The 27,388-nt window shown below is 40.2% G+C and overlaps 1 protein-coding gene across 1 annotated transcript in view; it reads left to right on the forward strand.

The window, feature by feature from the left end:
• Positions 1-27,388, forward strand: part of HS2ST1 (heparan sulfate 2-O-sulfotransferase 1) — a 692,935-nt gene that overhangs the window by 585,916 nt on the left and 79,631 nt on the right. Inside the window, exon 6 of the mRNA XM_044086811.1 lies at positions 14,803-14,960. Coding sequence (XP_043942746.1) covers positions 14,803-14,960 — 158 coding nt within the window. The remainder of the gene's footprint in view (positions 1-14,802; positions 14,961-27,388) is intronic.

Genomic DNA, 27,388 nt, shown 5'->3' on the forward strand with positions numbered 1-27,388 from the left:
CTCATAGGTATAAAGCAGATGCCCTATGCTGACTGCCTTAAAAAACTCCAGCTATACTCTGTCGCATATCATCTACTCTGAGGCGATCTCTGTTTAGCATACAAGGCCATGCCAAACCCAGAGCTGTTGGACATGCTACACTTAAAGAAATCCCAATCCCTCAGAGCCACACGCTCCAGGGATCTAAACCTTGTCATCACAATAAACAAAACATGCTGGAGGGATAGGTTCCTGACCCAGAGACTCCCCAGACTGCCCACTGATCACGTCAGTCACCCTGCTAGACAGGGGTCCAGGGAAGTAAATAGTGTGGGAAGAAATAGCCAGGGAATTGTTATGGCTAGGCTTTTATAGGCCCTAGGGCCGATAGCCTAGTACCAACCTATGAATACCACTGGAAGAAATGGCAGATACTCTAATAGAAGATAGTCAATGTGAGCAGTACTTCAGAGTGGTGATATTCGGTGTAAACACACAGAAGAGATTGTATGGAACGACAGAACATGTCAGTTTCATATTTTGAGGAGACAGAGTGCAGTATGGGAAATGCAAAACCTAGAAAATCATATCACTGTGCCTACCTCATTACATCATTTGGGTTAGAACAAAATGAAAAATTAGTAGCATCTACTAATTCAGCGTATCAAGGTAAGATGCAAAATATATTTTTCAAATTTTCTGGTTATAGTTTTGTACTATAACTTGAATAATGAAAGATTGTAAATGTTAGCTTAAAAAGATGTTTACCTGTCAAACTATTTGCTTTTAAGTTAGAACAAGTATTTAACATCTCTCAGTAAACTGTAAGCTGTGTTGTGATATAAAATTCGTAAAATCCTCTGGGTTACCTGTCAGGACAAAGAAGCGTGTAAAAGTTTTTTTTTATGAGAGCTCCTCCTCTCCCAGTTAAAAAAAAATCATATTTGCTGCTAAAATTCTTGCTTTTATGGTAGAAGTTCTACAGTGGCCTGTAATTCTGAAGTTTGATGTGTGGTGAGCTTTATGCTTAAAAATGATGGACATTCTGCTCGGATATATTTTTGGCAGAAGTTGATTGTCATCTGGTCAAGCTTACACTCAAAATACAAGGGACTGTTTACTGCTGTGTGTTACACTCCAGGAAAGAAAGAAATCTATAGAAGTTATGGAGGACTGTAAATCTGAACAAATTATGACTGAATTACACAAGATTAATTCTGCCTCCATTGCACTGTGCCTACCTCATTACGTCATTTGGGTTAGAACAAAATAAAAAATTAGTAGCATCTACTAACACAGTGTATCAAGCTAGAGGTGGAGTGTTCAACCTCAGTGTAAGAAATCTGGATGAAGCCTAAAATAATGGGGGGAACAAACACCCAAAAATAAGGACAGATTTTAAATATTGCTGTTATAAACTTAGACATTGCGTAGAATAACAGGATTTTTGTTAGCATGCGTTTTCTGAAGCACTTGAAGTCTGAATCTCAAATTTATGTCATTATTTGGTGACTTTCAGTCCTCAGTGATTTTCCAGAAATCCACAAACTTTGAGGAGCAGACCACAAATATGAGGCAAAAACCTGGACATTCTGTGAAAATCCAGACATTTGAAAGTTATGCCTCATTGTGTTTTATTGCTTGTTCCAGTAGAAGGCTGGAGGATATGTAAACTGCTTTGTCCCAAACTCTCCACCCCCACCAATGGAGAGCAGCAAAGTTTACTGCTGTTTTAGAAAAAAAGCCATCCAAGAGGTCCCACCAGAACAGAAAGAATCTGGGGTCCATTCCAGATTATTTTTTCCAAAGACGACAAAGGACCACAGACCAGTCTTCAATCTGAGTAGCCTAAATCAGTATGTAGAGAAGACCCAATTCAGGATGGTCACAGTAGAAGCCATATTACCTTGTTTGAAGGCAATGATTTAATACTTAACTCCATATCAAAATCACCAAATAGTCCAGAAAGTACCTACACGTCTGCCTGGAAGCCAAGCACTTCCAATTCCAAGCCCTGCCTTTTGGTCTCATCACAACACCCTCTGGGTATTTATCAATTACTGTAGATGGCAGTAGTTACAGCCCATCTGCTACTGAAAGGAATCCATGTATTCCCTTACCTAGATGACTGGCTTCTAGCTGCTACAATGGTGGAGTTTTTTCTAGCTGTCAGAGATTATTTACTTCAATTGTGCCTGTCCTTGAGTATCAGTCTAACTTTGGAAAAAATTTCAAATTAAGCCATCTCATGCCTTGAAATTCATTGGCTGTTATCTCTGCAAAAGGTCTTGCATAGTGAAGTTACCAGATGAGAAAGATCTGTCTATAAGGACATTCTGCTACACTAGTATTGAATTTTCTAATATTGGTAGAATCTTCCTTTCTTCTAATGTCACATACTCAACTTTACATGAAGGTACTTCACTGGGCTGTCAGTGTACAGTGTTTCTCTTCTGCCAATGCTATGAACATTCCAGTATGAATGTCATCAGTTAGCAAAGTACATCTGAGTTGATGAATGCAGTCTCCCACAGTCTGTCTAGTAAGATGAGTAATCCTTCCTTCTCCTATGGCCACGGCTACCATGAGCACTTCCTTTTTGGGATGGAGGGGCATTTCAAGGGGTGAATGTTCTAAGGAAGCTGGACAGAATTAGAGGCAAACATCAACATAATGGAAATGAGGGCAGTTGCAGACCCTTTACAGCTACCTTCCTCTAGGATGTACTTAGACTACAGTTTTACCTTCACCGTAAAAATTTGATCAGAAAGGAATCACAATTATTTATTTCCTTTGCATCCTCCAGATTAAGACAAAAGTATCTAAAATAACTCTGTCCAGATGTATGTCACATTGCATAACTTTTACTTACATTTTGATCAACAAATCCTTAGAATCCAAGCATAAGGATCACTCAGCTAGGTCAGGGTTTGTATCCACTGCCGCTTTCAAAACTTCCTTATTGGTCGATATTTGTGCAGCAGCCTGGTATATAATTTACAAATTAGACATTACCTTCAGATCTAGATCTTCTTTTGGAGCTGCCATCCAAAAGGGCATCCTGTCATGATTCCACCCAGGAAAACGGGTAGCTTGGGATTCTGCCCCAACAGCTGAGTTAGGCATACAGGATGAAATAGGATACAGAAGCTATGTACTTACCATAATATTTTCATCCCTTCTCTGTCAGACTCAACGTCCCACCCATGTTCCCCAAACAAATTGTCACTACCTTAATTAGAAGGATGTAGTAGACCTGTTTAAAACCCAGTTTCTATTTTGGATATGCTCTCTAATCCTTCATATCCTTTCTGCTACTAATCAGCAGCATACTCTGTCTGAGGCAGGATGGGGGACAGGTGCATTGAAGAAAGAAGAAGTTAGAGGTGGAGTGCTTAGCTAAGAGTTGCCAGATAAGATTCGCAAGGAGACCAAATCCTAACATTTGTAGTCAGACTAGGGACAAAAAGGACGCTTTTCCATTGACATGCACTTTCTGAAATATATATATATATATATATATATATATATATATATTTATATATAGTCTGAAACTCAAATATCTGTCATTATTTAGTGACCGTAGTTTAAAATAATATGCCGGAAAACCACACATTTTGAGGAAAAGAACATATAAGGCAAAGTCAGGTGCAGTCGAGAGGCATGTTTTTTCAAGTTCATACATATTTCCTAGGTTGTTGAACTGTTAAGATCTTTAGAAGCTTAGCTATACATTTTATGAAGCTTTTAACCCTTATATTTTAAGCATGAATAACCCAGAGATGAGCAGGACATTTGCATATTGCCCCTGTTCATGAAGGGGCAAGGATGTTAAACCATGGGTGAATTTACTTTTATCTATCCATTCATCCAGATTATGTTTAAACAGTGAAAGGGATGTAGTTTGCTTTATGTGGGGAGGAAGACTGTTGCAAAGAAGTGTTATTGTCTGTTGTACATATCTGTCACTCCAGCATGTTCTATTTATCTTGCAAAACAAGTTGAGAATTCTTGAGCGGGTGTTTATGCCCCCATTGTTCTTGATAATATGCAATGGGTCTGGCAGCATTGGGTCTGTTTGAGGCTCTTTATGTGAGGGAGAGATGCACCCTCATTAGCCCATATGACACCAAGAAAAGGAACAAGGCTGTGAAGATGGTCCACATACTTTTTATGGTTTAGTCACTTGATTTTCTTAGTTAAGGGTGTCTTATGGACATTCAGGTCTTGTTAAATATTTGGACAGGTCCATACCAAAGGGCATTATGCTCAATAATCAGCCTGATAGGTGTAGAATACAGTGAAATAGTCGCATCCCTGGACCCCCATATCCTTAGTAAGCTTTTCAATAAAAAAGGACTTTCTTACAATAGTGGGTACATAGTGACCGAAGGATAGTTCATTGTCTGTATAGTGTTTCAGGTCCCTAACTACTGGATCAGATTATTAGAGGGGTTATATCAGTGTGATAGTTATAAGGGACTTTTTTTCTTGCTTGCTTAGGGATATTATTATACATTTCTAGGCATTTAGTTTTAGTTCATGATTTTGACATCAGATATTGGTTTGGGAAATACCCTCTTGGTGGATCTTGGTGTGCTCTGGGGAGTTTATGATGGCATTAAGGTTTAAGTTGTCTGCAAACTTAGTCAGCCTTAAACCCTTAACAGTAGCTTTGACCTCCGAAAACTAAATCCCAAAGAGGAGTGGCCCAGGGACTGAGCCCCAGAGTACATCACTAGTGCTAGATCTTTTGGAGGAGTTATAGCAGCCCACCCTAATTTCCTGCTTTTTTGTGAAAAAATTTGCTATTCAGCAAGTTTCAAAGGGATTAACATTTATTTGTGATAGTTTCTCTACCATACCAAAGTGTGGGATAATGTTGAACACCTTTGCAAGGTCTAGACATGCAGTATTTACTGATTTGCCTTCATCCAAAGAAGTCAACCAGGTTAAGTAAGCAGAGTGTGCCCTTGACAAATGTGGACTAGTTTGAGTCAAGAGTTTGTAGGTGACCTGTGTCCTCATCTATTAATTCCATAATAATCATTTCCATAGCCTTACAGATGAGGCTGGTCAGATGTATGGGTCTGTAATTTCCCATGTCCGTTGATGCCCCACCACTGAGCATGTGGATGACACTTGCTCTCCGACTTTTACCTGGAACAAAGTCTATTTATTGGCTGACATTGAATAGCCTCTGAAGGGGGTCTGACAGGCCCTGTTTCAGGCTGGTTAGTAATCAGTCTGGTATGTTATCCATTCCCTTAGAAGTAGTGTTGCTAGATTTGGATACTGCTTTGAGGACTTGTTCATGGGAGATTTTAGGTGGTGTAGTTGTGAGATCTGGGAATGCAGGAGATGGAGAAGGGGGTTGATAATATAGTTAAAAGTACCTACTAGGAGATTGGTCATGTCCTCTGGGTCCAGTTATGTGGTATAATTTTTATTAGCTCTGCGCAATGCTCACATTGTTTCAAAGGATCTAACATAATCCGAGAAGGCTTTGCTGTTAGTTTTTGCCTGGTTGGCTGTTTTACTATATATCTTGCTTTAGTTGACATGATAAGGGTCCAGAGTACCCAGATAAGTTTAGTAAGAGCTTTTTTTGCAACTTGAGAGTTAAATTTATTTTTCTGTGCAGTGATTTTTTCCCCTTTATTGTAGAGCCTGTTTGTATTTGTGTTCCAGCTTAGGGATTTATTTTTGAATATGGAGTTATATTTACTTCGGTGGGGGACAGATGCATCTATGCAGCGATTTATATGGCTATAGAATTTGGTGGTAAAGGATTCTGCATTAGCAGTGTGGTCAACAAAGCTGGAAGGGAATGTTAAATTTAGTAAGGTCATCACTTTTCAGTTTCAGTAGATTAGCTTGGTCATAAGCATTGTATACCGAGGTATTGGTGGATGCTTCCACCTTCAGTCATAACATGAATGTGACTGATTCTTGGTTCAGTTTGACCAAGTATGGTATCACAGTTGGGAAGAGAAGCTTACTTATGTTAGTGAGGACCAAGTCCAGGATTTTATCACCGTTGGTTGGGATGGGGACTAACTGGTCCAGAGATTTTTTATTAATAAAGTCCAAAAATCTGGTTATACATGTTAGAGGAGGTATAAGTCACCCATTTAATGGAGGGGTAGTTGAATTACACTAGGCGAATAGTTTTTGGCTTAATGCATAGGGACTCCGTACTAGTTAGATAGGAGTTATGGGCTGAGGGGCATATAGAGGGTGTCCTATAGGTAGCCATGATATAATAAGGGTTTTTTAATGGAAGATTTAATGTAGAGGAGTTCCAGGTCATAATCTTTTCTAGTCAGGAAGGGAATTTTTTTTTGTACAAATATGGAGACACCGCCACCTTTATTGCTTTCATCTAGTGCAGTGGGCCTGAATGTATTGTAGGAGTTGAAGCCCTACACTGACTGGGAAGCTCTCAATGGGCTTGAACCAGATGTCTGTGATGATGCATATGTTGTTTTCCAGGGTAAGGAGTCCTTGTAGGGAGAGTAATTTTTTGTTAAGGCTCCTAGTGTTGAGCAGCAGTACCTTTATGTTATCTAGATTCTGTTATAGTGTATTGGAAGCTTTTGAGGACTAATGTTTCCTAAAAAAGGTACTGCAGGGGTGGACAAGGTTTTAGTCAATGTACAAATGCCTTGGAGGGAGAGGTGCAGGCCACACCTTGCAAAGCATTTTGGACTGTCCACCATTTCATCCTAGGCTGATATATATTGGATCCCCATAAATAATAGAAGCTAAGCTAATTGTTGAAGTAAGTCTTTTGTTTGTATTGTGGCATCATTCTTGCTGATGGTAAAATGCTGCTCAAGGATAGGCTGATAACTACCTGAGGCAAGTATTCTGAGAGTTCCATTGTGTCTGTCTTCATGTATCCCAGGAAGCTATGTTTCAAATCATTTACACCCACATATACTATGACTGTGTCATACGTGTACTTTGTGGTAAAAGGACTTTAGTGCCTCTGTGATGTGGTGAATCCTGGTAACTGATACACAACAGACTGTGAACCTCTCCTTACACAGCCTAGTGAATGGTGCATCATCGTGGTGCGTCTCACAATCAAGTCGCGTATGATGAGGATGTTAGATTGCGTGAAAGTTTTCCTTGTGGGCCTGTTTATACAGAGACTCTTAGATCTGTATTTCAAAGTGGGTGCTGTCTCTGTTGTGTGTTTGTGAGGTTGCTGAATTACTTGTTTCTAAGGTTACATTTATGAAGCCTATGTAGTTTAGTTAGCTTACTTTTGAAAGCCTCAGCATGTGTAGGTCTGTGTGCTTGGTCTGAGGAGGGTGGATACAATATGACCAGAGTCTCTGGCTTTGTTTATGGTTTTGAGGAAGGAGAGCGATGGTGGTGCTGTGGCCGGGTCGGAATCCATGCTGGATGGGAGTAAGAAGGTTATTATTTATAAGGTAGGGTAGACATTGTAGGTGGATGCATTTTTCGAGAAGTTTTGAAATAGGGGGTAGGTTAACGATGGGATGGAAGTTGGAGGTGTCATTATTGTTGCCCCCTTTGTGGAGTTGAATAATATAGGCTTTTTTCCAGAGCTGGGGAACCTAGCATTCTGAAATAGATCGATTTATTAGAATGCAGATGGGGAAGGCAATGGCTTCTGAGGCTATCTTTAGGAAGTAGGATGGTATTTCATCAAAGGCACTGGAGCATGGTTTCAATTTTAGAAGAAGTTTTTTTATGGTAAAGATGGGGATAGTGCTTATGGAGAAGGGAGGAGGTTGGGAGCTAAAGGTACTGGGGGAGGAGGGGAAGTATGGAGGTTGTTTTGGGGAAGCAGGATTATTAGTGAATGAAGATGTAAGTTTAGATATGGAGTTAACAAAGAATGAGTTGAACTGAGTAGCTAAATCCAAGTCAGAAGCATTTTGGTCAGGCAGGGGTTTTCTTTTTTACCTGGGTTGAGGAGAGAAGAGATACCATCCCAGAATTTTTTAGGGTTATTGTGATTTGTGTGGAGTGTGGAAAAATAGGCTTTGCGGTTTGAGAAAGTAAGTTTTTTACTTTGTTGTGGAGTGTTTTGTATTCATTAATGGAAGTAGTAGTTTTAGTTTTATGGTAGTGTTTGCAAGCTTTATCACAGAGTCGCATGATAGTTAAGGTATTCTTAGTTATCCAATGGACTGAGTTACTTTTTATGCGTTTAGTTTTCCAGGGAACAAAGGAGTCTAGCAGGTTTAAGAAGGTTGAATTTAAGTAAGTAGCAGCATTTTCCAGGGATAAAGTTTTTAGTGGGTTTCAGTTTAGTGCATCTGAGAAAGCACTGGGGTTAAAGTTTTTTAGGTACCAAGTAGAGGTGTAGGTGTAGGATAGTGGTAGAAAGGAGGGAAGATGATGTGCAAAAGTGGGAAGGTGGTCCCCTAGCGGGTCTGGAAGGGTACCACTGTTGGAGGTGTAGTGGGGATGGGAAACTAGAATCCAGTCTAGAGTGCTGCCAGAAAGGAAGTCTTTGGAAGGTCTGGTTTTGGAGTTAATAAGTTGAGTGAAGTTAGAGATTTATATTTAGTGAGTTGTTTGGATATTGAATTGTATCCCAGTTAATGTTAACATCCCCCAGGATTATAGTTTTGTTAGTGATATTGGTAGAGAGCCAGGTGAGTATGTTATTGAGGATTCGAACATTGCCTCCAGGAGGGATATAAAGGGAGACAATACAGACTGATTTATGTTTTATGTTTAAAAATGGCGCCAGGTGTACGAGTGTCCCTATATAGATTCAGGGATGGACATAGGTGGAAGGGAGGAGGGAGTATAGGGGGGAGGGGGAGAGGCAAGTTGGAGCTGAGGTGAAGGGAACAGTTAGCCAGAAACAATCAGTGATGTGGAAAGAAGAGTTGGAACTAGTGAGCAAGCTTGGTGGTGAGAGGGCACAGGGGGTAAGATTCAGAGCCAAATGTAAGAGTGGAGAACTAAAGAGGGATTTTAGTGGGGCGAAGAACTAGCGTGGGGGGCTGCAGTGGGTGAGGAGCTGGATGTGAGTCTGTGCACACTGCCACCTAGTGGCTAAGGTGAGAAGGGCTAAGGTGAAGACAGTGAAATTAGGGGATTGGGGAGCACAGTAGGCTGCTAGCAACACGTGGTGGGACACTTTACTTAATACATTACAGATAATAGCAGAAACAGGTACATCACAGTAGATATTACATATGCGTTGAGTTTCTTGAGGGGAGGCTGTTAGGTCACAGAGCACTTCAATGGTCCCAATTTGTTGTTCCTAGTAAGGTCGGGAGGTAGGATGGAGTGTAGTTCAGTGGGAAAGACCTAGGAGGTGGAAATGCAGCTAGTGATCTGCAATGGAGAAGGAGAGACCCAATTTAAGTAACCATCTGTAGGTAAAGGGAGAGAAGAGCTGTAGGCAGGTCAGATAGACATGAAGAAGGGTGGCCTGTGGATTAGTATGGTATGAGAGTGCGTGGCTAGAGAACTATGGCTAATGAGAGAGATAGTGTGAGCGAGTGGGGTAGTAGAAAGACACAGTATAAATGTAACAGCAGTTGAGGGTAGTTAGTAAAGGGAAAGAAAGATGAGGGAGCAGTTACAGTACGGTGCAAGCACTATACAGTATAAATAAGATACACTGACATGGACAGTATAATTAGTTTAAAAGTTATATGTGACAGCAGGTAAGCAGTTCCAGTACAACCAGATAATGAAATGCACAGTATACATGAGATAACCCTTTAAATGCATTAGCAAAATACGCAGTTTCATGCAAACCAGCAACTCATAAATACAAGGTAGATGCGTTAGCAAAATAAGCTATTTCAGTTTGCAGTTCATAAGTACAAAGTAGATGGCTTCACAGATAAACAGGCTAGGTAAAACTAAGTAGATGCATTCTCTGATAAACAGGCTAGGAAAGACTCTCATCAACAGTTACCGTTTAAGCAGTGGTGGAATAATGCGTATTTATTATGGACAGTACAGTACAGCTACAACATGTGTGCACTACTCCTAACTGTTGCGCAGGTGAAAAAAAAGAATAAAGGTAATGTCCTGTGCATGAATGCATACAGCTGCTTTACTTTATTTGGATTGTATGTTCAGTCAAATATGGTGGTGCTGCGGTAGCGTTGTCGCCTCACAGTAAGACGTCCTGTTCGATTCTCAGCTAAAGCGTCTTCTGTATGGAGACATGCATGAATGGGCGTACCTTCGTTGAAGGTTGTGCGTCAGGCCTGGCAAGCCGGTATGTAAAAAGCTACTGCCAATCATTAGCGGACTGGAGTTTCGCTGTGGTGACCCCTAACCAGGAAAAGCCGAAAGATACAACATGTTCAGTAAAATAACAGCATGTATGACCCATTAGAGCACGAATGCGTGCAGCTGTTACACCAGCTGCTATACTTTTATTTGGATTGTATGTTCAGTAAAATAACAGCGTGTATGACCTGATAGAGCACGAATGCGTGCAGCTGTTACACCAGAATCATTTACATTGTTTCAACAGTTAAATATTGACATGTAGGACATGGTAAACACACTAGATGTAGTATTTCAGTTAGAGGCTTACACAGTAGGTATTTAGCCGAAGTCATAGCTAACTGCGTACAAGTCAGGTTCTATGATTTATCACTATTTCAATGTACTTACACTCTGAGCTAAAGTAATCATTCAAAAAAAATGACAAACATTTAAAAAACAAATGTGTGAGCAGCAGTGTGTTTAGGCTATAATTTACATGTTGCTTGGTGCTGGTACTCACCGATGAGTGATGCCAGCAGCCCATGGCAGGACAGGACGTGGAAGGCTCAGGGAATTTCTCTATTTCTCTCTATTGACCTCTCTATTTCTTAGGTGCCTTACCTTCAACCACTTCTAACTTTTTTCTACCACTCCATTTCAGGAAGGGTCAATTGTATAACTGCTGCTCAGTGTGTCTTAAACCTGAATGTAATGTTATGTATGTTTAACTTTGAAAATAATGTTATGTTCTGTAAAGTTTCTTATAATAAGTACTATATGTGCTAAGTGCTGGTATTGTTTATGACTGTAATCTGCTTGAAACTCGCGTTTACTAAATGTCTAATGTGTATTATTATCTTGGAGCTTTTCTCCCTGGGCCTCCACTGAAAATGGACATGTATCCAGTCGGACTATCCTGGTCAACAAATGTAAAATAAATAAATAAATTTTAAAATGGCGCCAGATGTACGAGCATCCCTATATAGATTCAGGGGTGGACATAGCTGGGAAGAAGGGGAGGGGGGGGAGAGGCAAGATGGAGCTGAGGTGAAGGGAGCAGTTAGCCAGAAACAATCAGTGATGTGGAAAGAAGAGTTGGAACTAGCAAGCTTGGTGGTGAGAGGGCACAGGGGGTAAGATTCAGAGCCAAATGTAAGAGTGGAGAACTAAAGAGGGATTTTACTGGGGAGAAGAACTAGCATGGGGGCTGCAGTGGGTGAGGAGTTGGATGTGAGTGTGTGCACACTGCCTCCTAGTGGCCAAGGTGAGAAGGACTACCAGTGAAGTGAGCAGTGTGAAATTAGGGGATCAGGAGAAGAGAGGGGATTGGGGAGCACCGTAGGCTGCTAGCAACACGTGGTGAGACACTTTACTAAATACATTACAGATAATAGCAGAAACAGGTACATCACAGTAGATATTGCATACACGTTGAGTTTCCTGAGGGGAGGCTGTTTGGTCACAGAGCACTTCATTGGTCCCGATTTGTTGTTCCTAGTAAGATCGGGAGGTAGGATGGAGTGTAGTTCAGTGGGAAAGACCTGGGAGGTGGAAACAGGGCTAGTGAGTGACGAGTGAAACCAGCAGCCCACGACAGGACAGGGAAGGCTCGGGATTTATAAACTTGTCACTGCACTCTTAGCTAAATGATTTGTCAGGATACTTCTTTGATTGACTGTCCAAATAGGATTTATACCTGCCAGAATGATTTATGATAATTTGATTAAAAATTTTATTAATTGCCGACACAATCTTTATTAGCAGAAGATCTAGATGCTGGAAAAAAATGCCACAAAGTGAGCTGTCTGCATGTTTTTCAAGCATTATTATACCGGAAATTTGCTGAGTGGTTTATTAAATTTTAACAGTATGCCAAGAAGCTAAGGCTAGAGTAGGAGTGAGGAATACATTTCCTAAGTATTTAGGTAAGGAAAATGCATCAGGCAAAGGTACCTGTGCCCACTCCACTTTTGTTAGTTGTTTATTTAGGAACCCTTGATGAGCAAGTTAAGGCTTATCCCAATTAGTGGGTCAGGTCAGAAGGTTTAACATATAAGTATTTCCCTGTGTATATCAGGGCATGCTGTTTTCCATTGGAGGAGATAGATTGTATATATGCATCTCCAAGACCAATTGTAGCTGCTGCATTGACAGTTGCTGACGTATGAGTTGTATAGGACAGACAGGGAGATGTGGCCGGCAGTTTTTCAGGACATTGTGGGCTGCCGTAAAACACATAAAGGGTGCCTAAAAACAATATTAACATCTTAGTATAGGAAAGTATAGGCACAACTGGCAATAATGGGAAACCTTAGTATATTAGGAAGATGTTTTCTTGGCGCACTTTTTCTCCCCACCCCAATGAACTGTAGTTATGATATCCAAGACTCACTGAGTCTTACCTGGTTTGTTAGGTACACAATTCATGAAAAATCTGGGAGTGAATTACTTCATTACTTGTACACGTGTACAGGTCATAATTTGCATCTCATTTTTGCTGGTGTAGCTGGTTAAGCCTTCAGGCAGTTGGATGTCACTTCATTGCACTTGCCATGCCTCAATGTGTTGCAGGGATGGATGTTACTTCCACAAAGCTTGCCAGCCTTCATGGTGGGAGGCTGCTGTCAAAAGATGGTTCAAGTATAGCTTCCTACACTGGGAGAGTGAAGCGCACACATGCAGAGTTTTTTCTGCTGTTTTAGTCCTGTATCTTTGTTTGCCTTTTGCAAGTGGTTGCCAAGAGCCATATCTGCAGAACAACATAGCTACACTGCTGCTGCTGCCTTTGGTCCTTGTGGAGTCTTTTTGTGAATGAGCTGTGTCATTTTGTGCGTTGCCTGAGAGTCGGTTCTATGCGTTACACAGGGCAATGGCAGACATGCTCCAGGTTCCGTGTACGTTCCACCACTGTGTTTTGTCTCATGTTATGAATTGTGGATATTAACTGCAATGCATATTATTTCTATTAATTACTTTATTCTTTTCCATCACATACTGTAGAAGCATGGTTTTGGTGGTTCATTCTTCAGTACTTTTATTATTTGTAGCAGTGCTATTTTGTTTTAGTGGTCATTTTACTGATGCTATGGCGAAATGCTGGAACAATGCATTTAACTCTTTTGTATATTTATTAGATGATATTTGAGTATTTGTAGTTTGTGTGGTTGTGGTCCATAAGTGGTCACATCCGGTGTTCTGCATGTCATGCCTAAGACTTTTACTAATTAGGATGTCTTCTCCTGTAACTTTCAGTGAGTGAAAGACCCGATTGCTTATGCTTTTGCTCGTCATTGAGTTTGTAACATTTGTGACAGAAGTAGAGGGTTGAAAGTAAGGCAGAGAAACTGCTTTTTAGATTAGTGGCAGCCAGTAAAATTATTTTCCAAGTGGAGCCTGAAAAGTAATGTTTACTGCTTACTCCGTCCCAAATGAAATATTTCTCCAAGCACGCATGTATGATACAAAGGCCGACTTGAAAGTCACTGCAGAAGAGCTCAAGATAATATTCAGCAAGCATTAAATTTAATTTTATTTTGCTTTTGCATTTTAGATTCATTTCCAGTGCTTGTGGTTTAATTATAAAGTTGATCAAATTTTAAGATGTCACATAGTGCTTAAGAACCTAGGAAAGGAGCCCACCTGAAATATTTAAATTACAGAGGTTGGCTAATGTGTGGCTCTACAGGGTTTCTTTAATTAGTTGCTGTTTCTACTAAAGCTGAGTTTTTCTCCATATCTCAGAAGGTTTCCACATTACCCTGCATTACAGGTGTCATAAAGACATTTGACTTCTTGTGTGTGTCTTTTGCACACCCCTATGTCTCTCTTTTTCAAAATGTCCTCTTTGTGATATGCAAGAATTTTGATTGTGTGGAAAGTGAGCTGTGCTCACACTGACATGATTATAGATTACTTTTACTGTTAACGTGTTAAAAGAGAAATAAAAGTGACACCTGCTTGACTTCCCGTATTCAGTAGTAATGTGACATTCACTTACCAGTCTTTATTGTAGAAGATGACTTCACAGGATCAAGCCTGGGGAGATGACCACTGGCACATACATGTAATCCACTGCAGGTTACATAACAAACCTACCCTCTTAAGATATGTCTAGTGACAAGGCTCTGCTCTGTGTGCATTTCTTTGTAACTGCTTTATATAAAACAGATGCTGTGATCATCAGTCCTTACATAAAGTGAATGATGCCACCAGGGTTGTAGAAAGATGTTAACTTGAAGAAATTCTTGCTGCCTTGCAGGTTCTCATAGTGTAACTGTATTATTGATTAGACTGTATAAATACAACTTCAGCAATTTTTGTTTGCTGGTAGGTGCTCTTTTTTTTTTTGAACAGTGCAGGAGTTAATCTGTTTTTATTTCACTGGATGTTATTAAACCTAGTTATTACATAACTTTCACCAGAGATCTGTATAACTATTTTAAGTTTCATCTTGAAACATTACTGTTGTTTCTCTTCTGAAGATGTGGTTATTTGTAACATGGTTTAGCCTAGTAAACACAAAACCCTGGAGAGCTGTGCCCTTGACTACAGAATTCACATTTTTTTAACCATTACTCTTTGTCATTGCAGGAATGTGGGAAGCAGATGGGCTCTGGAACAAGCCAAATACAATCTGATTAATGAATACTTACTCGTGGGAGTCACAGAAGAGCTTGAGGACTTCGTCATGCTGCTAGAAGCTGCCTTACCTCGTTTTTTCAGGGGTGCTACAGAACTTTATCGCACAGGTATTGCAATAATTGGTACATTGATTCTGAGAACCACCAGACCTGCAAAATAGCTGCATTATTAATACTCCAGGCATGACATACTTCAAGTAATGATTGTGTGTGTGAAAAGCGGTTAAAACCGAGATTCTAGCATATGGTGGTAACAAAGTTAAAGACGTACAGTGGGAGCAGCTTCTCACATGAGACATTATCTATCCTCATTCAGACTGCAGTTAAATCATAGATGAACATATACTTTTAAAAGGTGCCTTTGCGGTATGCTTCTAATTTCCAGCTCTGATGTGGACAGCTTGACAACTTCAGGGAAAGCCTTCTGTTCCCTGGCCTGTACACACTCACACATAATGAGATCACCAGAGAGAGTGCACGATACTTTCTCAGGGCCACTTTGGTGTCTAGAATCACTTTGCATTGAAAATGATTCTCTTGTATTCCTCCAGTTTATTTATTGTCAGTGTTGGGGTGATTGTGTAAATCACAATTCTCCTTTACAGAAGTGACCCTGGGAGTGAAAATAAATCATGTTAGATGACAGTGCTATAATCATACACATATATTTGAAATTGCAAGGTTCAGTAAGCCTTGGTGAAGTCTAAAGTCACAACATTAATTGTAGCATTTTAAACCATAATTACATATCCTCTATGTAGTCATTTGTACTTTATATAAAATGTTATTGTCTCACCTATGTTTTTTTTCACCTGCATCATCATGCTTATTTGATTCTGCTTCATCTTTTCTTTTGGTAAAGCAGCTGAATTTGATTTTTCTCGTATATACTGTATTGTGTATTTAATGTAATGTATGCTTAAATGCATATGATCTGGCAGAGCACTAAAATTTGAAGAAGAATTTGTCCCACAGCAGAGTGGATTTGACAGTAAAGGCCCCTTTTCGCCTGTCTTCATCGACGTGTTATTTCCAAGGATCAATAGGTTTTGATACCTCAACTCGCTCCTGGATGTTAATAATTTGTTTTGGCTCCAGTTAAATGCCTTCAGGGTTCTAGGAGAGAACTGTGCATCATATACAGCTCTGCACACTACATATTACGCTAGTGCAAAGGCACTGATGAACCAGCATGATGGAGTAATAGCTCTGGTCAAGAGGATATGCACTGGTGACAGATTTTGCTATGATAAATTAGATTTAAGGGATTGAAGATTATTCCTTTTGATGAGGTTTTCCCCATACAAGAGAACACAAGTGTGATCGTTTGAACAGACTTATTGTCCTGGGCGAGGAACGTCTTGAGTTTATGAAGCAGACCAGGTTTGATTACGGTAGTCTTGTTGTTAGCTCTGTGTGGTAGTACCCGACTGAGCATCTCTGCTTTATTTCTGAAGTCAGACAAAGCTATGGTGGGATTTTATGCCTTGTAGTAATCACAAGTGAAAAAGGTCTGCTATTGTCCTTTTGGTTGCTTTGGATTTTCTGGGTGCAACTCATTTTCCTGTGGCAATCTGGGCTTTGCTCAGATGCCTGCTTGAAGCTGCACCTGTATCTGTGGGTGGGGTGGGGGATTATGTCAGCAAAGTGAAATGCCTAATCAGCATACTATAAGTATTTGCTCCTGTCTGTATGATGTGTGCAGCTGTCTTGTACAAAAAAGAAAGATGTCCAAGAACCAAATGTTCACTACCTCATGGAGGTAGGGAGCTCTCTGAATAAGCTGCCCATCTGTTTGGCCTATTTGAGGCCTTTTAGGAAGGTATGAAATAATCAGTGGAGCAGTCTGAGTAGAAGTCTATATCTTCCCTTATCTTCAGCAGCACAGGATGGATCATGGTATCATGCAGTTTAGGACTTGGATCCCTGCCTTGGAGTCCATACAGTGTCACTGTTGAAGTAAATATGTATCCAACTTTGTCTTTTCCATTCGTCTCAACTTGTAGTTATGTTTGATCTGGTCTTTTCTGAGGCTGGCCTCATCAGCTAAGGAGCTCCACTTATTCTGCTGTAATGCCCTGTATTACCCAAATCTTCTCAGATCGTATTTGCCACTTCCAGTGGTGAACGAGTCAAATGAAGCTCCACAGCTGTCACCTTTTCATCTATATTTCTGTGTGCTCCTCTTCTCCTGCTCGTGTTGGTGTTAGTTATTAAATTTTACAAGCTCAGGGATTTTCTCCCTCCTAGTTGAGTCAGTGCTTCAGCGCCATTTTCAGTTGTGTGAACATCCTTGTGTGTGCATGTGTGTGCGTGCGTGTGTGTGTGTGTGGGGGGCTTCCAACCCTGCTCCCACCATTTTTTGTTTGTGAGCTTCTGTTCATTTCTTTAGCCTTTGGCTTTTTTTACAAAAAAAAGTATTATAGAGTCTATTAGTGCTTATAGTTCATGGTACTAGAGTTTAAAATATTTTTGCTTGTCCTTTGTTTTTGTGCTTATGTTTGTAGTTGTCAGTTATTGATGTATCAGTAAAACAAGGCTTTGGGCTTCAAAATGTGTCTGGCTTGTGGGTAGAAGTTGCCCCCCCCAGGCACCCATGAACTTTGTGTATATTGTCTAGGAGTAGTCAACCTTGATACTGACTGTCTGACCTGTGTGGCCTTTGGAACCAGGACTCTGGCTGATCAGAGAGCCAAACTTGTGTTATGGGACATGTTACTCACTTCACTCCCTACTCAGTCACCTTTGTTTCATTCTCCCTTTAAGAAGGTGCTGGAAAAGAAAATGGAGAAGGACAGGGACTGAGACAAGGACAAAAAAGAAAGGAGAAAAAAGTAGGAGAAATGAGTTAAAGAAAGCAAGACAAAAGGAAAAAGTGGGGCCCATAAATATTCTGCAGACTCTTGCTTGATAGGTTTGCAGATCCCAAGTTCCTCGAATTATCCTGCTTTGACTTTTTCTCCAGAGTCAGTAGCCCACTGGCACCCTTCTTATCCAATTACAGTCCAGCAGTGAATCTGAATCTTTCCTTGTCAAAAAATATTCTGAGCCCATGACTTTCAGGTGCCCAGTCAACATTACTCTCCATTCATTCCCATTACTCCAGATCAACAGTTTTCTCTAGAGATGTTCTCTCATCTGGACCAGGCTTCTGTCTTCCAGAACCAAGACATTTTGCAACCTGTGCTATGACCTGGTACGCTGGCTTTCATAGCTTCCTCGATGTCTGTGAGGTTCCAGTAGCTTTTAGTCTGATCTGGACCATCTTATGTGAACATTTCTGAAGGCCTAGATGGATTTGGGGATCATTCCTTCTCCGACAGTCTTCACTTTTCAGCCACAATATTCGTAGTTCTTCCTTCTGCCCATGTTTTGATGGCAGTGACCATGGTCTGACACAAACCCATATTTCCAACTTTATTAGTGTTGACAGCTTGGCTGCTTTAATACTTTCCTGTTCCTTAATGTACCTGACTTGAATTTTCTCAGAGCTGAGCATATCCTGGAGATGTGGAGTTGGAGCAGAGGTTTCTAAGGTTGGGTTTCTGGGTGCTGTGGTTTTGGATAGCTCAGCACCAGTTTTGACTTTTCACCCAGCTGAGTGAGCAGCTGGAACAGGGATCTGTCCCAGATTTGTAGATCGAAGAACGCCACTCCCAGCTGGCCAGCTTCTTCATCAGGGTTTGACATTGTAGAAAGGATACTGTTACACTTTCACACAGAAGTCTCATTGATGTTGAATCCATCCCAGTCTTCACATCCATGTAGGGTTTTGGTGTCTCATGGGTGGTCCATGGCAGAGCCTGTACTGACAGGCTTCATGTAAATCCAGACCAGGGGCTCCCATATGGTTTCCTCCCCTCCCCCAACGAGTTGCATACGAAGAGCTGATGCAGGAGGAAGTACTTAGATTCCCCCATGGAGTCTCTCATTGAGGATTCTGACCTCAAAAAAGGGGAAGGGTCCCCAAAATCTCCCAGAGATGAACCCTCGTTTGGCGACCTCTTAGAATGGATGTAGAAAATAGGGTATGGACCACTGAAGCTCTTCTCTGGAGGAGTTGTTTTTTTCTTGAAACCTTTAATGTGGGCCCATCCATGTCTTGGGTGGTCCCCCCCTTCAAATGCCCTCATTAATTTGGTGTCACAGAGGGCTTGGAGACCGATGCAGTGAAGCTCATTCCCCTTAAAACTGTCCCTCCTAAGGATAGATCCTTTTGGAGCAATGGTCCCACGACTTAGGCTAGTATCAGTGCAGCCACAAAAAGGAGATCATTGAGGAGAGTGCATTTGTCCATCCTCCAAATAGGGAGTTGTGGGAGTTGGACCGATTTGGAAAGCCTGCTTGTGCTTCAGCCACATTTGCTCTTTGTGGGCAGAATTATAAGGGACATTTGACTTGGATATTAAAGCAACTTAGTTACTGAAATGTCTAAGTCACTGGCATATCAGCAGACACTAGAGGCCATTAACACATTGGAGACTCAGTTGTCCACAATTCTTTTGGTTTCTAACATGTCCATTAGGCTGATTTCCAGTACAACCAACAAATCACCCAAGAGGCTTGGCTGTCTGAGGTGCAGCTTCTCCGTAACCCTGGAAAATCAAAACTGAGCCTATCTATTGTAAAGCATTGAAATGATCACAAAAATAATTTCAAGATCACTTCCGCTGGCAACACCAACGTAGAATTAGTAAGTCAAACTAAGCTTCTGAGTCATTGCTGATGAAAACTTAAAATTTGATCACATAAAACAAACAATAAAAATTACCCACCAGAAACTAAGTGCATTCTATAGAGTCAAACAATAGCTTACAGATAATGCCAGAAAAAGTATTACTTAATCCCTCATTCCTACCCTACTCCCATCTTGAATAACTTACGATCCACTCAACTGTCACTTTTAGAAGAATGCTATAGTACGGTGGCAACATTTGCCAAGAATCATCATTATAGGACACAGCATTGTCTGGCCTTAAAAAACCTTCAGTGGTTAGAGCTAAGGCATTACCTCACACTTTCCCAAGTAGTCATTTCCTGTAAAGTTATCTGTCATCCAGACAAATGTCCTAGATTGAAAAATATTTTGCTGCTTTTTAAACTAGGTCAACAGCTGAGATCCACTGACAACTCAATTGGTGACTCTCTCTACTCCTCTTTGCTGGACAAAAATTGGAACTCCCTTCTCCTCACTCTGAGACACAGTAAACACCATCACTTTTAAGGTGCGAACAAGTGAATACCTAAAAGATACCTGACTGTGTACATCCACAACTCCTGGGTGATAAATGTCCCACCCCATACTAACTCCTATTCTCTTCAAGCACTGCACCCTTAGTTTTTGGTCCAAAATCTCCCCTTCCTTCTAGCTATCCTAAAACATTATCTTTAACCTCTTAATACTAATCCTTCATCCCACATTTTTCTATCCTTTTACCAAGTTCCTTTCCAAATTTGTTTCATAGTTCATTAGATAATGCTATTATTCATTAATGATACTCTGTTCAAATTTGTATATTTGTTGATTACTTGTATATCTCTCTCTGCTATATTCTTTAATGTTTTTCCAGAGCTTTTCTCCCTAGCAAAAGTTCCATAGCTCATTACATGATGTTACTTTTAATTAGTGATTATTTATTTAACATTTGTTTGCCAGGATAGTCAGACTGGACAACAAGTGTCCATTTTCAGTGGAGTCCTGGGGGATTACAGAGTTTACAGAGAGAAGAAAATTTTACAAAAGAAACATTACAGAGTAGTAGCATACAGATTGTAGACTTTGCAGCCCTAAGTGTACAATAAGAGGATATTTCCCCCTTTTGGTTTAAAATACAAGTGTGCAAAATATGTAATGAGAGTAGATAAGAGCCTGGTTAGAGCATTGCAAGATGCTTCACAACTAAACAAGTGTATAAATGTTTAAGTTTCTATATATACATTCAATCAAATATACATGTAAGAGCATATACATATATATACATACACACACACACACACACACACATACACATATGCATATATATATATATATATATATATATATATATATATATATATATATATATATATACACACACACACACTTATATTGTTTATTTGTTAATTATTTGTATACCTCTATTTATTATATTCTTTACTTAATGTTGGAATTTTTCTGGAGCTTTTCTCCATGGGTCTCTGCTGAAAAGGGGTAGCTTTCTGACCAGTCAGACTATTACGGTAAACAAATGCAATAAACACATAATAAATCAATATGGGTAGGCATTGGCATTGCAGTTAGCCACCATGCCTGGGTGAGTATGTGCAACTTTGTGAAATGCTTTAAAGCAGGGTTATCCAACAGAAATTGTCTTGGGGCTGCATATAAAATATATCATATAGTTAACTCTTTCGCTGCCACAGGAGACCAAATTCGACCTCCTGGCTGTACTGTAGGTGCATTTGAACAATTAATAAATGTAATAAATGCCTAATATTTGCCTTAAAATTCTAATTCTCATTTTAATTCTCTAACAGTTAACTTTAACATCTTAGTTAATATATAGATTTTTTTTTTTTTTTTGCAAATAAACAGATATTCACTACAGCACTAGCATTTCTCACTGGGAAAACCACTCCAGCAGTCCATCTACATACAATGTCAACATTAGCAGTCCTACAATACTATAATCCACAAAAATAAGCCAACAAATTTGCAATAAAGTAAAGAATTCACATTACTGACTTAATAAAACATTCTGAATAAGCTACAAGAGGGTCTCACCCAAACAAATGACTGGTGCCAGAAACATGGCCTCAAGCTAAATGCCAAAAAATGCACAAACATCCCCTTTGAGGAGAGTGATGTCCCCACAAATTATCACATTAATAACAATGTTGTAAGCAATCAGTCGTGAGGTGCTTGGGCACCCAGGTTGATAGAAACCTGACTTTGACCACCACTTTTTCACCGTTGTGTGGAAAGCTTTTTACATGGCCCACCTCATTAGTAAGGGTATCTCATCCAGGGACAAGGAGGTCATAACATCCCTGTATTCTTACTTTACAAGAGCAATTATTGAACACCCCTTTTGGCACGTGCCTCAGCAAAACACCATGCCAAAAGAAGACTACAACCATTTCTGACAAAAAAAGGTCAAAGGACTGGGTTCCCTTAGTTATCCAAACAGACTAAAAAGCTTCTTGCTTTCCTCTGTCTCTCACTGGCCACTATAAATGTCATCACTGGCTTGCTTTCCAGGCTAAGAAAGATCCTGCCTTAAGAGACTTTCTCCATCTCAGAAATACTGGTTATATTTAAAACACTCACTACAAAGAACACAGCCTTCACTGCAACATAAACAAGCCACTTTGTATGGACAGGTTCTTGACACCAAAACGTTCAACTTCTGTATAAAGCTCATCTCATTATCAAACAATGTAGTTCAACAAGCCTACAACTGGATGGATAGCTATGAATGTACTCCTTAAGTAAGTAGAATAGCCTTCATCAAACCGGAAGGAAAATCAACATACTAAACTTTCCCAGCTGGATGGCTAAGATCTAATATTGTTTACTCAAGTCTACTTGTCTAAGAAGAGGGGCCTATTTAACTAAGAATTCCATTTGCAAAAATATATTCAGTATACATATTAAATCTCTCTCTCTCTTACACACACACACACACACACACGCACACACACACACACACACACACACACGCACACAGACAGAAAAGGAGCCCCTACTTGTAAAATAGGCAACCTCAGTAATCACATGACGCAGTCTCACTGATTGAAATTGTCTGGAAGTCAAAATATCTGAAAAAAAAATTATAATAGAAATGGATTCATCCATGCAATTTCCCACCACCAAAAGGACCATCAATAAATCAACAAAGAACTGCTCAGCAAAAATTAAATCAATAAGAAATCTATAAAGTCTCTAAGATCATGCTACATATTGGAGTAAACATATAACTTCCCTCCAATCTAAAGCCATTTGACATTCAGACATTTTAATTTGTGCAGAAGTTATTCACAGACTGACTATTTACTAAGCTGTAATGCTGACCATCGCTGTTGAAAAAAACAAATTCCCACAGTTTGCCAATAGCTCAAAGTGAAGTAAGGATTACTTTTTTTTATTTATATTGTATTTATTTAATTTTGGAAAACATCTTTAAAACTGTTAAATCGATCACACACCCAGAAACACAGAAAAGTTATTGTGATAAGTAAGCCACAGACTGCTGCAAGAAATCAGTCACAGTACACTATGCTTACGTCCGAACCAATGAAGCATACCTGTCAATTCCAAAATAATTAAAGTAGCGTAATAAGAAAGTTATTTGCAAGGTTACATGGCAGTTTATATTGGAAATAAGTGGAGATATTAAAAACGCCCTGTATCTCATAATTATACTGAAAAGTCTTCCAAGGTAAATACAACCTTCTGATTTAGCATGGAACCATACCTCTCAACCTTAGAGCAAGAATTCTGGGCAAATCGAAAAATAAAATTGGGACACAGGCCTAAAAATAGTTATGCATCACAGACACCATTGAAACAAGTGTAGCTGCAAATATTATACATCACGTATAATGTTTCTATCCCATTATTGTCAGTTAAACATTATATGGCTCATTCAGTCCTGCCTTCTTTTGCAACAAAGAAAACCATACTTTGAAAATGACAAATCCATTAAAAATAATAAAACACATTGGCTCCACATCCTGCAAATTCCTACCTGCGAACAACCACAGAGCTTTCACTGAAACTAGGTCTGCTTATTTCCACTGAATGACACCTCTCCCTAATTAATTCTAATGGTATACAATCTACCAGGATCTGGACTACCTGAAATAAATTAAATTATGGCCTGTAAATTGCAAGTGCACTTTGTTTAATTAAACTACATTTCAAAGCCCACTTGCTGTATTTTTTCAGTAACATCCCAATATCCATTTCCAGGTCACTTTACAAGACATTGGCAGTGGTAGACTTAGCATCCTCCAGATTCCCTACAGGACCACACTCATACTGTTAACATTGTCCATTAAATGTAAATATCCATCCACTGTAAATGGCAGGAAGCTATGTCTTAAAAAATCTATTTTTGGCATTCCTAGTACCCAAGTATTAGGTTTTGAAACAAAGAAACATATTCTCCACAGTTTGTACGTCTCTGTCTTTAATAATCATCTACTATTGTAGTACTCCCAACACAAACACACACATACACACTAAAACCCCCAACATTTAAAAATGACATTGTGCTCACCTGATTTGCCAGTATTGATGATCCACCAAAGATATGCTTACTGTTGTCCAGTCTACCACTGCTTAGAAACCACAAATGACAAGACAGTACTGGGTGATTTTTTTGTTTGTCAAAAAAAAAACAATAAACTTTATATGCTACAGTCCCACATTAGTCAATCCATTACTGACCCATTAACCCTAGGCTGCTGTCTCATTCTTAATCCCTGGGACTGCATTACCTTGGATGACTACTTTTATTTCCTAAGCAAAAGACACAAATTGGAAGATGAGGCAAAAATCCAGACTTTCTTCGAAAATCCATACAGTTGAGAGGTATGATTTAATATTCTATACAACACTCTCCCTGTCAGAAAAGCTGCAATTTAATGAAAGTGTACTTTTAATGTAGGATGCATTTATGAGCTAACTTTTTTTGTATATTAGCCTCTTTGTGCATGTGTCTCTCTGTCATGCACACATAAACACACACACACACTTCTATTTTCACGCATACAAACATTCTGCTTTCATGCATGCACTCACTCACACCATACTCACCTATTAACACAGGTTAAGTGCTGTCTCTTTAAAAGGCAATGGCAGCAAATCCATAGACGAGTCCCTCTTCAGCAAGAACACACACATTGATTCTTTGGCATGAAATAATGGTGAGAACACACAGACCCTTCTTTAAAAATCAAAACTAGAAGGATGCTTTGGTACATGTGCACACTGATGTTAGAGTTACAGGTCACGGCCGTGAAAAACACAACAAAAATTGATGTTGGAGTTAGAGGTAGAGGATGGCAGAGCTCTGAGGACATCTACTTTGAAGCATTCTTCTATAAAACCCCCTTTTTTGGCCCCAGGATTAAGGAAATTTTGACCAGGAGTGAACAAGAGGAGAAGACTTTGTCTGCTGTGGAGCCTCAGTTCTCTACCCTCAGAAGACTTTCTCCAAGAACCATGGGAGGTGCTGTTCTTCTCAAAATCTTCTTCTTCTTCACTTCTTCCAGGACACACCAGACAAAGGTGCTTCCCAGTGTAAGGGGGGGGGGGGGCTCCAGTAGATGCCACCCATGGAGCATGGACAGTCTTTAGAATCAAACCTGGTAAGCCTTTCTAGCACCCCTGAATGTTTGCCTCACTGCTGCATTCTGGGAGCAGATGGGGGGGCATTGGTTTCTGTACCCAGAAGATTGGGAGGCATTCACATCAGATGCTTGGGTGTTGAGAGTCATTTCCCACTCCATCAGCGAAGGGAATCAGCATCTGAGATCCACAAGCTGCTGTCAAAGTGAATCATCTAAGAGGACCCATTAAACCAAAGAGGATCCTTGGTGTCTTCTCAAGATTCTTTTTGGTGCTAAAGAAAAACAATGGCCTCAGGCCTATATTGGACCTCAGCAAATTGAATCTCTATGTAAAACAAACCAAGTTCATGACAATGCAATCCATTCTACCCTTTCTGAGGAAGAAGGCTTGGATGTGTTCAGTGGACCTAAGTATATATACTATCACATAAAGATAGTCAGGTATTCCAGGAGGTTCCAGCACTTCTGGCTGTAAGCCAGTCACTACCAATTGTGAGCTTTACCTTTGGCCTCACTACAGCTCCTCAGGTGTTTACCAAATGCATGGCAGTGGTTGCAGCCTGGCTCAGACTGCATAGGTTCTTTCTCTTTCCATACCTGGATGACTGGCTCCTTACAGTGATTTCAATGGCATTGTTGATTCAAGCAAGGGAGTTTTTGATCTGCCTGCACCTATTCTTAGGTATTGCCGTCAGCTTGGAGAAATCCAACCTGGAACCCTGTTTAAACCCTGGAATTTATCAGATGCCATCTGGACACCACCAGCCAAATTGCGAGACTACCCCTTTCCAGACTGTGTTCTATACATCTACAAGCCATTTAGGTCAAGACTGAGTTCTGTACATCTTCAACCCAGTCAGGTGCTATCTCTTCAGAGGCTACTAGTTTCTTTCTCCATTTGGTTGGTCTGTTGGCTGCCAATAATCACTCTAGTTGCCTTGGCCAGATTTTTCATGAGTGTTCTTAAGTGGCCCTTGTCACTTCAGTGGTCCTTTGCAACTCATCCAATGAACATTCCTGTACATATCATCAAGATATTCCAGTGGTACATCTCCTGGTGGCTGACATCTAGTCAAATCACTTCAGGTCACTGGTCCATTCTATCTCATCCTACAGCCATGGTAACCACAGAGTCTTCTGACTGGGCGGAGGTGGGGAGTTGTTTCAAAGGGAAGACAGCCCAAGGTAACTGAACTCTATCAGAGGCCCATCTGCACATCAATGTATCGGAGAGCAGTACTTCTGGTGTTGCAAGCCTTTCAGAACTCCCTCCCAAAGGGTATGATAGCAATACAAACACACTATATGTCTGTTGTTTGGTATATAAACAAGCTATTAAGGGAACCTGATCCTACCCCCTGTGTCAAGAAGCTATGTAGGTTTGGCAACAGGCAGTGTCATCTCAGTACATTCTGATAGCAACACATATACCAGAGACATCCAACATTTTGTAAGGCAGTCTCAGAAAGGAACATATTAATGCCTGAGAAATGGTCCCTCAATCCATGACTGGCACCTTGGATTTTCAGCGAATGGGACCAGCCTTGCTGAGATGACTTTGTGGTACATTTCAACAGTAAATGCAGCAGCTTCTTTGCTCTGATCCATCCCAAGGGAGAATTACTGAGGAATGCTCTGCTGCATACTTAGTCCCTCGCTCTACTGAACACTTCCCCCCTAACAACATTAATAATCAAGTTTTTGCAGAAAGCTGCTCATTGCAGAGCAATGGTGATCCACAGTAGCCCCTTCTGCCACAGACTGATTTAGTTTCCCTTCCTGTGGCCTCATCTGAAACACCCTCCTTGGGTTCTGCACCTTGTTCAAGATCTGATATTCCATCCATACATAATGTCACCCTTACCCAAACCTGAAATCCCTCAGATTGACTGTTTGTTTTTCCAGTTCTAGTGATGGCTAGAGATCCCATGCTTTCTAGGAGAGTTGGGAATCTTTCCTGTTCTAAGAAGATATCTATGAGAAAAAGTCTGTACTAGCAAGTGGAGAAGATTTCCTATTTGCTCTGCTTCTAAGGGGCACAGTCCCTTCTCAGCCCTTTTAGATTCTATTTTAGACATTTTAGCTCATCTTTTTCATTCAAGTTCTAGCTACTGCACCATTAAGGTACAACTGGCAGCCGTATCAATTTTTCATATCGGTCAGGTCTAACTTCTGATTGCCTCTGTAGGAATGTCTAA

The sequence above is a fragment of the Protopterus annectens genome, chromosome 10.part0 (assembly GCF_019279795.1).
Source record: "Protopterus annectens isolate FY-2018-M chromosome 10.part0, PAN1.0, whole genome shotgun sequence".
Lineage (NCBI taxonomy): Eukaryota > Metazoa > Chordata > Ceratodontiformes > Protopteridae > Protopterus > Protopterus annectens.